Source organism: Sinocyclocheilus rhinocerous, unplaced genomic scaffold, assembly GCF_001515625.1.
Source record: "Sinocyclocheilus rhinocerous isolate Xijiao unplaced genomic scaffold, SAMN03320098_v1.1 scaffold5484, whole genome shotgun sequence".
NCBI classification, from domain to species: Eukaryota; Metazoa; Chordata; class Actinopteri; order Cypriniformes; family Cyprinidae; genus Sinocyclocheilus; species Sinocyclocheilus rhinocerous.
The window spans coordinates 309,458-324,508 of NW_015627741.1; the positions used below are offsets into that span (position 1 = coordinate 309,458).

Sequence of the window (15,051 nt, forward strand, 5' to 3'; positions counted from 1 at the left end):
TTTTTATTGAAACTTTTATTTAATCTTCTGTACATGCATTATGTAAAGCAGTGGGATACAGATATCTCCCACCCCAATACAGTCTAAAACCAAGAAAAAAGAAAAAGATACCCCCTCAAATGACTTTACAGAATAGATTTCATTAGCACTGTAGATTAGCATCACTGTAGATATGAACCCCAAAGTGGTGACCTTGCAATCACAATTAAATGTAATGTCATATCCCCGTCTTTTTCAGCTATGAGAGACCACACGAACGTGCTTAATAACGCCTTCAATCGATTTGGTTATTTGAAAGATGCACAGCAGCATCCTAGGCTATATGTCGCGTTAACCGTACATGATGAACAGCTACATCTATTGATACCAAGAGTTTAAACAACTTGTAAACATATGAACAGCATGTAAAATGTAAAATGTAAAAAAATCAGACAATAACATAATATTAATTACAGCATTTGCAAGCTCCAAGCCAGAAACATGTTCGTAGCATCATGCTCTCGGAGGCCGAAAAACAGAATTGCACCTAGTATGGCCAACCTCTGGGGAGGATCAGTTACCCAGTTTAAGTTTAGATGTGTGGTAACAGGCACTTCTTGGACTCACGGGTAATAGAAGTGATGTGTGTTAAAGAGACAGACTTTAAATGTAAAGGCAATTGTGGCCACTTTTAACTGATAGAGGAGCCCTTAAAGCTGAAATATCCCAAAAGCAGTCCTTTGAAAGTGTGACAGAAACAGGCAGAATGCGTCTATCGTCCCAATATAGCAAAGATGTGCGATTGGATGAGCGATTTGAGATTTGATTGTAAAAAAGGCCTCTGAGCTAGAAGAATAATGGTGCCGCCCCATATGTTCAAAGGCATTTCCCCTTTCCGTTGTCCTGCGTAAGTCTTAAAAGAACAGTCAGCGTAGCCTATGTACACACACATTTACATTAAATAGAAGGCAAGTTCCTTTCGACAACCCTCGTAAAAGCGGGATGCCTCGAGTAACACCACATCGAGCGGCTTGGTTCAACATCCAGAGGTCCGTGTTCTCAAAGCCTCCCCACATAGAGTGACGACAACACGGACAGACACTTAAGACCAGAGCAGAACCCGTAAAGGACAGAGGCGAGAGGCGGTCCCATCGTTCAGCAAATCCCTCCGGCCACCGCAGCTAGACGCAGAATCCATTTCCGCCATCCTCGGGTCGCCGGGTTCTACCTGGTGAGCTGGCCGACCACTTTGAGCAAGGTCTTATTTTCCTGTTTGAGCTGCTCATTCTCATCTTCAATATCATCCAGATCCTGAAAAACGTGGAAATATGCAGACAAAATTATTCTTCTCACAAAGCACAAGGGAGACTCGATTGTCAATTGATTCCAAGTTTGACGTTAAAGTGTTGCAAAGCTAACAATATGATATTTGTAGCATAAATATGTATTAAACAGAAATTTGTCTTAAAGTAGTAAATTAAGATGCTCCTCTTAGGGATGTGCGCTACAACTCATTTCATAGTCGATTAAACAGAAATTTTGTTCCATCTAATCAACTAGTCGAAAAGTAAGAAACCCTCAGAAGACAGTCACAAACATTGTGTGTAAATGTGATTTGAAATACTTCAACTTTGAATCAAATAGTCAAATAATTCCAGATACATTATGATGTGAATTGTTTTTTCTGTCAAACGGCTAAAATTTACATTGATGGCAACAAAAGCAGCAGACCATGGTTGACCAGTAAACAAAGCAGCGCTTCTAGGCATTATACTTAAATAACATTAAAAATGTCAATGAAACTTTTCTGCAGAAAGTCAGTTCCCTTTCATTCATAATGTTTCCCCCTTTAAACCAGTAAATGCGCTCCCACACCTTACTCGTCTTCAGACATTTCTCTGATCCCGCAGAGAGTGACAGGAAGAAAACGTATGCATGCAAGATCTGATGTGAAATGAAATGAATTTGTTTTCCGCTCCAGATATCGACTTTTCAACATAATGTATTATTTCTAAAACGTAACATTAAAATGATTAAATTTCTACTAGTATTTACAGTATCGACTAGCAGCAGCAGTTCCGTTTAATCGAGTAGTTTAGCACATCCCTAGCTCTTATATATGCTGTTCAATATTGAGTGGTTTTGTAGGAGGTGTTAGGAAGTCATTGCTAGTTTTGCATTGCAAGTCAGTGTGTTTATAAGTGTAAATTGAGCAAGTTAGTGTGGTGAGGGTAATGGTATCTATACTTTGTAAGCAACGGCTTTTCCCCCTGTAAAGTACACTAATACAAGAACACTATCATTGTTGTAACTATGTATTTGTTGGCGTTGCTTGCTACACTACCATTGAAAGTTAAAATGTAGCATCTCAGTCGGGTCACCTTTCGCCAGAGCAGGATTAATAATAACAAATGAAACATTAGCAGGTTCAATTAGTGGCAAAAAGCTGTGGCAGTAAAGTGACAAGTTTCATTTACAGTTTCCTCAGTCACTAACGATGACGGACAGTCGGCGGGATTACTTGCAGCACACATTTCAAAGAGCTCAAAAATGATATACTACTATTCAACTACTTTTCAAAACTATGAAAAGTAACACTTGTTTTTCCAGGAGAAAAAATAGCAGTCAGGTGCAGTTATTACGAGGAAACAACTAACAGCTTTGTACACTTAAAGACAAACTAATTAATAATGTTGCATGAAGACTGCGGTTAAAGTGATTTCTGTTGTTTAAGCTACTCTGGCAGAGACGTGGAGTAGATTGTTCAGGTAAATTACATGCAAGTGGTGAAGATTTCATCATGCTGCACCCTACAGCAGAGTTAATCAGGCAAGTCAATGGTCGCATGTCTGACAGCTGAAAAAAGGCTGTGTTTGCAGATATAGTATGGTGGTAGCATGCACGGGTAACATCCCATGTACTAAGGGGGCATTTTGTGTCCGTGTAAACTTCAAAAACGTGATTTGTGAAAACGGTGATGTCATGTCCATGTGTATTATGTGTTCAGTGTATAGCATATGCAAGCACTTGACAACCATAATACAGTGATGTTAGTTGTTTTGGTGGATCTGTGTGAACAGGGATTGTTTTGACAATGTTGCAGTGTATGTGAAACTTTTCTTGTTTTAGTACATTAGTGTCATGTAAAAATTGTAAATGTGAATTGAATTAGTAATGTATTTTATTAGTGTATTTATAGGATACTTTGTTGTATTTCTACTACAGTCCATTGATGTGTGGTTGTATTGTGAGGTTTTTTTTGTGTAGCGGAGCTACAGTGTTTAGCTGTCGAAGTGTAGATGATAGGTACACAATGAGTAATGGAAGATTTGAAGGAGGAAATGTTTGTGTGCTTCTGTGTTTCAGAGAGTGTGGTCAATTGTAGTGTGATTAAAGCGTGCACGTGCTGGAGTTTGTGAGGCACATGCCTGTTTGGGGCACAGTGGTCGTGTTAGGAAAGAGCACATCTTGTTGTCGTTTGTAGTTGCCAACTGTCAAGATAAATGTGGTGTTGTTTTTAGTTGAAAGGTGGCCTCCTTATATCTGACCGTGGAAGCTGGGTTTACGATGTTTATTTCTTTATATTTGTATTCTGTTAGTGTGTGTGTTTAGAGCATTATAGTGAAGAGACATGAAAACAAGAGACGCAGGGAGAAAGTTTGAGCGGTCCGTGTGAGTCCAGCAACGGCACAGCTGACTGTATTTTTTTTGGCATGGGCCTCTGAAGCTCTGTTTGTATTGGAAGGAAATGAGAGAACAGACTGCAATCTCAGACAAAGACAACAGCCCTGACATAAAAGGGTCAGAACCACCTACTGGGTGTATTCCCTGCAGAAAGCCTAAAAGTAGAGCCGTGTTCTAATGCAGACGGTGATGGAGAGTTTGAAACACTGACCTGGCTGGACTACTGAATCACCAATGTTGCCAATGTTGAAAATCTGTGTGTGTAGTAAATAGTAAGCTGTAATAATGTGTAATGCATAGCTGTGATGCAATTGTCAGCTTCGCGAATGAATAATGCGATTGTGCTTTTTCTTAGCACTATTGAGAAGGCTAATGAAAAAGTGCAAAATGGTGTTGTAATTAAGGGTTCACTTACGCCGGTGCTTCCTTTGAGCACTCCCGCCAAGAAAATAGTACTTTCAAATGTCCCTCCTTTTGTGAAAGATGATGTTATCATGCAAGAATTGTCACGATATGGAAAAATAGTCTCTCCCATCAAAAAAATTCAGCTCGGATGTAAATTGCCTGTAGTGAAACATCTTGTGTCTTTTAGGAGACAGATGTTTATGATTCTGAAGAATGGCGAAGATGAACTTGATCTGGTTTTTAAATTTAAAATAGATGGCTTTGATTATGCTATTTGCATCATCTGATACGACGATCAAATGTTTTGGTTGTGGAAAAATCGGGCATCTTATTCGTAGTTGCCCTGATAAAGTAAATAGGGACACAGAGCATGTTGATGCAGATAAAGCCGGGAGCACTGTCACTGAAACTAGTGCATCCGCGGCTGCCTCACTGGAGGTTGGAAATAGTAGCCTACCGCTGTGAATGTATCGTTAGAAGAGCCGGTTGAGGGCGAAAGCAGCGCGGAGACATTGATGTCTGATTCTCCTCTTGTTGATGGAGGTGTTGTGGTGGAGCCTGTAGCGGCAGAGACCGTGGCTGGATTGAGTAAGACAGTATCTTCCGCATTTGTAGAACAAGACCGAGAAACTGGAAATGAAGACTTGAGATTGAATGATTGTAAATTGAACATGGAAATTGAATCCATCTTCAAAATTCCAATTAAAAGAAATCAAAATGATAAAATCAATAAACAAGTCAAAAAAAGTGATGGTGAAGATGAAATCATAGTTTCGGATGATGATGACTCTGATTCTAGTGCTTCGGTGTGTTAAAAGTTTTCTGCTTGTTCTCAAAATGAGAATGTAAACGTTGTGTACAAAACTGAGGACATTAGTCTTTTTCTTCATGAAACAAAAGGGCTAAAAGGCATACAGATTGAGGATTATTTTCGTAATCGTGCACAGTTTGTGAGGGACACCAGATATTTAATGAAAGAAGGGGCTTTCTCTGAGTTCTTAGAGATGAGAAGAATAACATGGTTTAAATCCCTAAGTTTGGTGTTTTTGACCATATGTACAATCTGTTTTTTCTCCTCTTAGTTTCTTGTGGAACTTAAATAATACTATGAGTCAGCAAAAAATTGGAACTCTAAATTTATATGGAGCTAGAGATGTTCATAAAAGGATTATGTTGTATGAGTTTATTAGCCAGAATTCTGTTGATGTCATGATTATACAAGAAACGCATAGTGATAAAAGAAATGAGGTGGACTGGAAAAGAGAGTGGGGAGGTCAACATTTTCTTAGTCATAAATCCTCTATTAGTGGAGGTGTGGCAATATTATTTTCTAAAAATGTGACTCCAGTATCTTATTAATTTGTTGAAATTGAAAAAGGATGTTTTTTAAAAGTTATATTAAAATAAAATAAAAAAAATTATAGTCTTTTTAAATATTTATGTTCCTAATAGTGGAGTGGAAAGAGTTTTGTTTTTAAATTTAGTCAACACTACTCTGAAAAGCCTAAATACAGATGAAATTTTAGGTGGAGATTTTAATTGTACTGAGAATGATAAAGTAGACCGAAACCATTTAGAACCACATGTTGCATCTCAAAGGGTTATCAAGCAATTGGTTCAAACTTTTGATCTCTGTGATATTTGGAGAAATATGTATAAAAAACTAAGACAATACACATGGGTTTATTGTAAAGATAATTCATTGTCTTTGGCACGTCTTGACTGATTTTACAGCTTTAAGCACCAGTTTAATATTTTTAAATCTTGTAGAATTAATCCTGTAGGATTCTCAGACCACAGTGCGGTTCTTTGTTCTGTAATAGTGAGCAATGTAAAGTCAAATAGTGCCTATTGGCATTTTAATACATCTTTGATTGATGATAAAAAATTTAAAGATTCTTTCTTTTTTTTTTCTGGGATGTTTTTAAAAAACAAAAGTATTTATATAGCTCTTTACAACAGTGGTGGGATTGCGGGAAAATACAAATGAAACGATTTTGACAGTAGTATACTTTTAATGTTACAAGAGAATTAACTCGATCATTGAATACTTTAGAGACTGAGATAGTTGATTTGCACAGTTTGTCTGCATCTACAGGAAAAAAAGAACACATTGAATCTCTTACATCAAAGAAAACTTTATTGACAAACTTGTTGGGCATTAAGGCAGAGGGAGTGTTGGTTCACTCACGTTTCCAGAAAGTTACACAAATGGATGCACCTTCTAATTTTTTCTTTGGTATGGAAAAAAAAAAAATAAAAATAGTCAAAGTAGAATAATTCATTCCTTGGTTTCTGATACAGGACTGGAATTAACTAAAACTTCATAAATAAGACAAGCTGCTGTACAGTTTTATAAACCATAATATACAGCTTTTTAATTAATGAAAAGACAATGACTACTAGTAGTTTTTTTTGAAGGTCTACCAGTTCTTGATGAAGAGAGTAATGAAAAATGTAAATGACCTCTGATGGTACAAGAACTCTATACAGCATTGTTGAGCATGGAGAATGGGAAATCATCTGGAATTGATGGGTTACCCATTGAATTTTATAAAACTTTCTGGTCCATTGTAGGAGAAGATCTCTTACAAGTAGGGATGTAATGATTAACCGCGGGCCGGTTGAAAATCGATTCAAATATGTGACGATTCAAATCGGTTGAGATGCTAAACAAATCACGATTCATTTAGGTGTAGGAGTTTATATGAATGCATGTCTGAGGGGAACTTACTGTCTTTAGAAAAGTTTAGATGGTATTTTTTCTATTCATCTTGCCTCTGTATAATGCATATTAAAGTAAGTGCAGCGCTGCTTTGTTTTTGCAGCGGAAACCAAGGAAACGCTTTAAGCGCCACCTGCTGGCAGAGAGTGCATCTGCGTCTCGTTCAGCTCGTCTGCTGTTTCTGTTTCATGCAGATATTAACCAAGGAAACGCTTTAAGCGCCGCCTGCTGGCAGAGAGTGAATCTGTGTCTCATGCAGATATTTTTATGTATAGTTTCACAAAACTGAAGTCAAACCATTCTGTTTTTGCTTCAAATTTCGAAATTATATAATTTAGATTAAAAACTGCTCATGAAAATACCACATTTAATAACATGTTTTTACTCGCTTCATAACGTCAGTCGAGTGTTTGAAATAAATCCTTCTGTGAGATGATGTGGCTTCTTACACAGAATAAGGCATGCAACATATTTCATAGTATTCTAAGCAGTGATAGTCGATTAGCATTGCATTATTATATACTTTAATATAATAAAAAATATAATAAGACAAACTCAGATAAACCATATATTGTTGTAGTCGTGTGTTTATTAGTCAAGTTGAATCAATGAAAGCAGTTAAATCTTCTGTTTATTCAGCAACCGTGGGATTTCCTGGATTTCTTTTGCAAGGCGTATTTGGAGTTTCAGCACGAGAGCGCCTTCGGATGGAGATTTACTGCTGATCACAGAACCGTGCTTCACTGAAAGATACGCATGACAATTGCAGCTTCTGCCTAATCGCGATTTATCGCCTTTGCGATTTAATTTCGATTAATTGACTGTTAAAAAGAGATGGTTTAAATACCTGGGTGTTTTTTAGGTAATGAATATTTCATGCGGAAAAATTGGGAAGGAATGGCAGATAAAGTATTAGGACGCTTGAAAAAATGAAATGGTTGCTTCCTCAATTGTCTTTTAGAGGACGCACACTTATTATTAGCAATCTAGCGGCTTCTTCCCTGTGTCATAGACTTGCATGCGTTGATCCTCCTGTTGGCTTTTTATAAAAAATTCAAGCAGAAGTGGTGGACATTTTTTGGGACAATTTACATTGGATCCCTCAAAGTGTTCTTTTCTGGCCAAAGAAGATGGAGGCCAAGGTGTAGTGCATTTGGCAAGTATCGTCTTCAGTCTTTGCAGAAATTTTTGCTGGGATCCGAAAGACTGGTATGGAAACCAGTAGCTCAGGGTGCGTTCCCACTTGTAATTCGGTTCTCTTGGTTCGTTTGGTCCAGACCAAAAAAGAAAACGATACATTTGATCCTGGTCCGCGGAGCGTTCACATTGGCATTTTTGACAGCGAACCTAAAGATACCGAACCTAAAGGCATAGTGATACGTTCACAACCTGATTGGTTGGGATGAATGATGTATATTTCACGACAGGACTCACCAAACAAAAGCTGTGTCCGACATAAAGCGGCGCTGCGCAGACTGATCAGTGTATGACATCAAAGTACCCATTCACCGATCGGTCTGCTCAACACCGCTTTAAGTCAAACACACATAATGCTGTCTGCTGGACTATTCGTGCTCATTGCTGCGTGTACTTATTTTATTTTCACCACCTGCGAACTCACGAAGAGCTCATAAAAGGCACTTTACCTCCACGTTTGCCCTCTGCTCCTTTTGTTTTGGATACACTGCTCATTCTGCGTTGTCAAATCATGTCTCATAGCGTCGCATCTTGTCATTACTTCCTGTTTTTGGTTCATTTTGAAGTATTTGGTCCGTGTTGTGTTCATATTTCATTCGAACCGCACCAGTGTTCGTTTGAAAGCGGACCGAGACCCATCTTTTTAGCGGTCTTGGTCCGCTTGTTTGGTGCACACCAGGGTTTGGATGGCAGCGTTCACACTTAATCAAACCACAGTAACAGAGCAATCGCACCAGGCTTCGTTTTAATCGAACCAAACATGACAAGTGTGAACACACCCTCAATGCATTCTACGCAGAGTGGACTTGGCTTGGACACAGTTTTGTTTTTAATGGATTCTAAAAAACTTGATTTTAGAGGAATTCCTGTTTTCTATCGAAGTCTCTTTAAAATATGGAGTCTGTTTAAACATCAGTGGATGGAACCACTGATGTCTTTGTACTGGCTTCTGGAGGAGCCCATTGTGTTTGGTGCATGTCTCGTTTCTGGTGAAGAAATACCAGGTATTATAGATTTGCTTTACAGAAGTGGATCTCTACAACTGAAACACATTATAAATAATGCAGGTTTTTTAAAGATGTAGAAGCAGTTTAATTTTTTTTCTCTTTGTTATGATGTTTGAGAATTGTGTAATACAAGAGCTGTCAAAATAAAAGCATAGTGTTTACATTGAAATATAAAAAAAAAACAATACAATGAATTCTCTCTCTTGCTCTCTAAATTTCCTTTGGCGTAGGATTTTATTTTTCTGCACATTTTATTTCAGCCCTAAATCACTTTCCTTATATATAATACGTACAATATTTATTTAGAACTTTGCTATGAATACAGCACCACATTCACATTTCAGCCGCGCCCAGCTGATGTAGTAACGAGCTAATGATTGGAATCAGGTTTGGAGTGAGAAGTAGGCCCACAGCTGTGGGACGTGAGGTCATAGGTTTAGGCTTGGTTCACAAGCAGAGTATTGAAGCAGCCGTCGTGTGAAAACATGGGCGACTCGACCCAGCAGATGCTACAGTACGCCACTCACTCCTGTTGTTCCATTCTATGCCTTGCTCTTTTACTAACGCTTGCTTGCCTTTGCTCTGCTTCCAGATCTGCAACGCTTGAGCTTCTACCAGGACTACGCTCAACATTTCACATTGTATGTATACTTATTGCTGAGATTGTGGCCTCATTAAATATAGGGCTGCACGATAAATCGCAAGTGACTGTCATGCTTATCACGTGCTTTCAGATGGAGCGGCATTTAATACACAGAACCGTAGTTCGCGGACAAGCTACGCAATATCACGTTCATAATCGAATGCGATTATGAACGCGATATTGTGTAGCTTGTCAGCGAACTACAGCTCTGTGTATTAAATGCCGCTCCATCTGAAAGCACGTGATGGAGATTTAATCACAGAACCGGCTTTACTGACGAGATGCACATGACAATCACATGCGATTTATCGTGCAGCCCTAATTAAATATATTGCTTTTTACTGTTCTTCTTCACAGTTAGTTGCTTTGAATAAATATTTTGCCAACTCCATGATACATTTCTTCTCAGCTCCCTCATTAAACACCTGATTTCTGCTCGTTGGTACACATCCAATAGGTACACCAGGACTAGGTTTGGGAACACACTGTTAAATTAGTACAATAAACACTACGCAAATAGCACACATTACCCTCAACCTTACTGTTCTAGGACACAAGCATCAGTTCTTGCTACTTCAAGTCAGTTACACATATTGATGTCAACAGCTACCATCTTCAGAAGGCCACAGTACCAAAGGCATGCGCATACCTTAGAACAATTTGTCATGTCTAATGCCTACAGATGACATCTCAGCAGCCCGCACACATGCAAGTACAAAGAACCAAACCCCTACTACCAATCTGCATTGCAGTAATTACATCAGCAACAATTCTACACTATAAACTCCATCCCAATATAATTATATAATTAGTAACCCGATGTACTAAAACAGAACACAAACAGTCAATGGCTTTGATTGTTGGAAGTGGTGACGCAATACAAGTTCAACCTGCACACTGAAGAACTATAAAGACTGCTCCGTGACCCAGTAATTGAGCTAGTTCTGTCTTCCAATGGTGACTCATTATTAACTTTTCATAAAGCAAATTTACTTTACTTCAGCTGCTTTTAAGGACCACAATACTTTACTTTCTAACTACTTTACAAATGTCAACATGAACTGTCATTTAACATTTCATTCATCGCACTACATAACACAACTAAACCACATTAATTAAATGTATTACCAGTGTAAAACCACTTTAAATGCACTGACTACCAGATGGATCATCTACAGCCCACATATAAATTACAAGTACTGACAAAATCCTTTATCATTTCGCAATCACTCACCTCACATCAATAAGCACACCTTAACCAACTAATTCTCAAGACACATCATATCAACACTTCACAGCCAGCTCATTTGTTTTCTTCACTCACACAGACAATCCAATTCTTACTGAAGGCCAAGAGCCAATGCTTTCCCAGTGCGGTGCTGTCGGGCTCATAATAACACCATCACTGACACCAGACTGTCAAAGCATGATGACTACACACAAGTGCTGGAAAAAGCACAACTTTGCTTACAAGCAAGCTTTTGTAGTTGGATTGCATCATCATTAAAGCTACTGCACACCCATCTCACTGCATAAACATAATGCTTCGTGAACCAGCACATTAACTTTCAATGTGTGTGCCATGAAAATCTAATAACAAGGATATCGTGTTAAACTATCTGTGACATATATTACTGCCAAACCTTGACCTCCTGAAGATCTGCTTCACAATAACAAACATGTAAAGCAAGGAGAGTCAGTCCACTTCCGCTGTGACATGTCATGTGTGTGCTCTACCCCCATGGGATGCCCCCATGTATCTATAATGTTGATCAAATATCCAATGGGGCCCAGTTCAGTGGAGGTCACCTCACATAAACACTTACGTCAGGAAACGAACTATGAGACCTGAGAGCATTGTTACCCTAAAGCAGAGGATGATTGTATTTGTAATCTTCCGCTAAGCACCTTTGCAATATGGAGCTGATTGCTGCGAGATAGCAACATGGTCGTTTGATAGTCGTTCCTGTTTTACTTTCTAACTACTTTACAAATGTCAACATGAACTGTCATTTAACATTTCATTCATCGCACTACATAACACAACTAAACCACATTAATTAAATGTATTACCAGTGTAAAACCACTTTAAATGCACTGACTACCAGATGGATCATCTACAGCCCACATATAAATTACAAGTACTGACAAAATCCTTTATCATTTCGCAATCACTCACCTCACATCAATAAGCACACCTTAACCAACTAATTCTCAAGACACATCATATCAACACTTCACAGCCAGCTCATTTGTTTTCTTCACTCACACAGACAATCCAATTCTTACTGAAGGCCAAGAGCCAATGCTTTCCCAGTGCGGTGCTGTCGGGCTCATAATAACACCATCACTGACACCAGACTGTCAAAGCATGATGACTACACACAAGTGCTGGAAAAAGCACAACTTTGCTTACAAGCAAGCTTTTGTAGTTGGATTGCATCATCATTAAAGCTACTACACACCCATCTCACTGCATAAACATAACGCTTCGTGAACCAGCACATTAACTTTCAATGTGTGTGCCATGAAAATCTAATAACAAGGATATCGTGTTAAACTATCTGTGACATATATTACTGCCAAACCTTGACCTCCTGAAGATCTGCTTCACAATAACATAAACATGTAAAGCAAGGAGAGTCAGTCCACTTCCGCTGTGACATGTCATGTGTGTGCTCTACCCCCATGTATCTACAATGTTGATCAAATATCCAATGGGGCCCAGTTCAGTGGAGGTCACCTCACATAAACACTTGACCTGAGAGCATTTGTTACCCTAAAGCAGAGGATGATTGTATTTGTAATATTCCGCTAAGCACCTTTGCAATATGGAGCTGATTGCTGCGAGATAGCAACATGGTCGTTTGATAGTCGTTCCTGTTTAGTTGCTGCCTACGTGACACACGGCTGTTTGGGGAAGGCCAAAAGAATGGGAAAAACTAGCTTTACGGAAAGCAAAACACCTGCAAACTCGATGGAATATGTAACCGCAGTCTGCGAGATGCCTTAGTAAATAGCGTGGAAGGTTATAGGATGAGTAATGTCCATTAGTGGTGTAAACAAGTATAAATATAACAGTGTGCTCACATCGGACACAGATGCTTTTAATTATGACTCTGCTTAATGGGATGCTCTGCGTGACAAACACGCAGATACTGCTGAAATACAAGTACTAAAGCACCTCTTGTTTACACTGGTAACAAAATGACAGTGGCTACTTCACTAGAAAATGTTTGCTGTTTTGTGGAAATCTTCAGCTGACGTGCCACCTGAAAAAGTGTGAGTTGCCTCTTTGGATACTGCTCTGTTTGTCACCTTTCCGTACCAATTTGCTGCTATAAAGGCCTACTTTTACTGGGTTTACTGGGTTCACTTAACTGCACTATTTTAAAAACTACTCTTTAACTGATATCTTTGTAAAGGTCATATAGATCTAAATTATTTGGATTAATTAATTCATAAAAATGTCATGCAAGTATACTGACTGAGAAGGCCGGGCTATTTTAAAACCATGTTAAATATGCACTGTCAAATCTACAGACAATTCTGGAATAGTATGAGATCTGGAAATGGAAAATGCATAGGAACCCTGATTTCAGGTAAAATGCTGTAGAAGTGTGTGTGCAAGCAGCCTATAAATTGTCACTTCTAATTAATAGACATGTTAATAGCGGTTATATCGACATTGTTTCCGTACGCAAATGAAATGGCTATACGGTTATCGACAGATAATGCTTATTTGAAATGATGCTTCTGGACATGTGCACTTGTAAAATCTCTCATTTAGGCGTTACGAGACCGCTGTCGGCTTCTCACCCGGTTTAGCAGGTCGATCTCCTCCTTCAGCTTAACGATCAGCTCATCATTATCCTGGTGGGCTTTCAACAGGCGACTTGTCTCCTGTCTCTCCGCGGCCAGCTCCTGTGAAAGTGCAATTCCATCAGATCCAAAGCCTTAAACACAATTACGACTGTACGTAGTGTGCAGTGCTTTGCTTACTTTCATACTTCTATATACAAATAAGCACTGTTATGATTGACCGATCTCTTAGCATGTCAAATGATTAAAGCCATGCATGGCAGGTTGCTGAATACTTGATACGCATTATGGAAATGTGGTGATTGTCAATATAGTGGTCTTTTCCAAATTATTTTGCACCTTAGTTTACATTAACACTCTGCACATGTACAAGAGAAAGCACTTTTTGTTAGTTGCTTGGTTGTATTTCTGCAGTATTGAGCTTTATAGTGACATTTCTTTGCGGTATGGACAGAAACATTTCTTATAACAAACTTGGCACATCAGGCATGGTTAGGATGTGCTGTTTGTTTTATTCAAAACAACGTAGAAATATGCTGTCCGTGTCCCCCTCAGCTTTTCGTTTCACTTAGGAGGTAAATTCTCTGCTAAGTGACTAAATAAAAATGAATAAATAAATACATTCTCAATTTTCCCCATTACAAATGTTCGTCCTCCAGCACACCTACATGTAGGAGCATGTGAACATGTTCTTACATCCTCCGAGACACATTAATATGTATGACTATAATGCAGGGCTATAAAGCAGCACCTTGTTTCACTGTGTCACTATAGATGTTCCTCTCACGATCGTGATGCGTGTGCTCTTAATGCGCCGTGTGTCTTTAAGACCGCTGTTCGGCTGATCTCAAGGTTTAAGAAATATTCAACTCGCTATTAAAATAAAGCGTACGCTGCATGAAAATGTGTTGCATGGAAAATCTGAAGCCAATTAAGTTGAAGGTTATTACAGTGCTGTCTGAGTCACACAGAGTTATATGTGAAACTGTATGAAACCGCCGCAAGATAAGGCACTAAAACAACTCGGGGCTTACTGGGTTTGAATATGGACCCCAGGCTGAAATTAAATTTAATATCAGTATATGACATCAAATTCGTGTGGGTTCCAGGTTTGTAAGTATGCTGACATTTGAGAGTGAGAGGCACGGGGTTTGGTCTCGTGGCGTTTTGTAAAAGCGCTGCATATGGAGATGTCTTTCAGAGAAAGGTCAGGATTGCGCTGAGAGACAGTCGGAAACGGCCGTCATTTAGCGTCAGCCAAAAGATAGCAGAAAGTCATCAGAAACCAGCTGAAATGTTGACATTTTTGCCTTTTTGCAGTTTGAGGCAAAAATTGGACTCGATGGGTACGAGGAAAGCCTACAAGACCAAAAGTTCACGTCAAGTGCGCCGTTTGGGACAGGACCTATGTGAAAATCTGTAGGTAGGATAGGCAGCTCTATCTTGATGGTAAACACACAGAAGCGTACCCTTTCTAGCTCCTCTATCCTTCTCTCCAGGGTTGTGGGCGCGGCACCGCTGCCTTCCCTTCCGTGTCGGTGGCGATGTCTGTTTCCATCTTCATCGCTGCACAAAAAAAAAAAAAAAAA

The 15,051-nt window shown here is 39.0% G+C and overlaps 1 protein-coding gene and 1 long non-coding RNA gene across 2 annotated transcripts in view; one reads left to right on the forward strand and one right to left on the reverse strand.

Moving 5' to 3' along the window:
• Positions 1–15,051, reverse strand: part of LOC107734443 (PRKC apoptosis WT1 regulator protein-like) — a 27,353-nt gene continuing 12,302 nt past the window's right edge. Inside the window, exons 3-5 of the mRNA XM_016546405.1 lie at positions 14,932–15,028; positions 13,460–13,564; positions 1–1,290 (exon numbers count right to left, since the gene is read on the reverse strand). Coding sequence (XP_016401891.1) covers positions 1,204–1,290; positions 13,460–13,564; positions 14,932–15,028 — 289 coding nt within the window. The 3' untranslated portion in view covers positions 1–1,203. The remainder of the gene's footprint in view (positions 1,291–13,459; positions 13,565–14,931; positions 15,029–15,051) is intronic.
• Positions 769–15,051, forward strand: part of LOC107734451 (uncharacterized) — a 16,034-nt gene continuing 1,751 nt past the window's right edge. The window contains exons 1-2 of the long non-coding RNA XR_001639097.1: positions 769–839; positions 5,526–5,533. This is a non-coding gene — a long non-coding RNA (uncharacterized LOC107734451). The remainder of the gene's footprint in view (positions 840–5,525; positions 5,534–15,051) is intronic.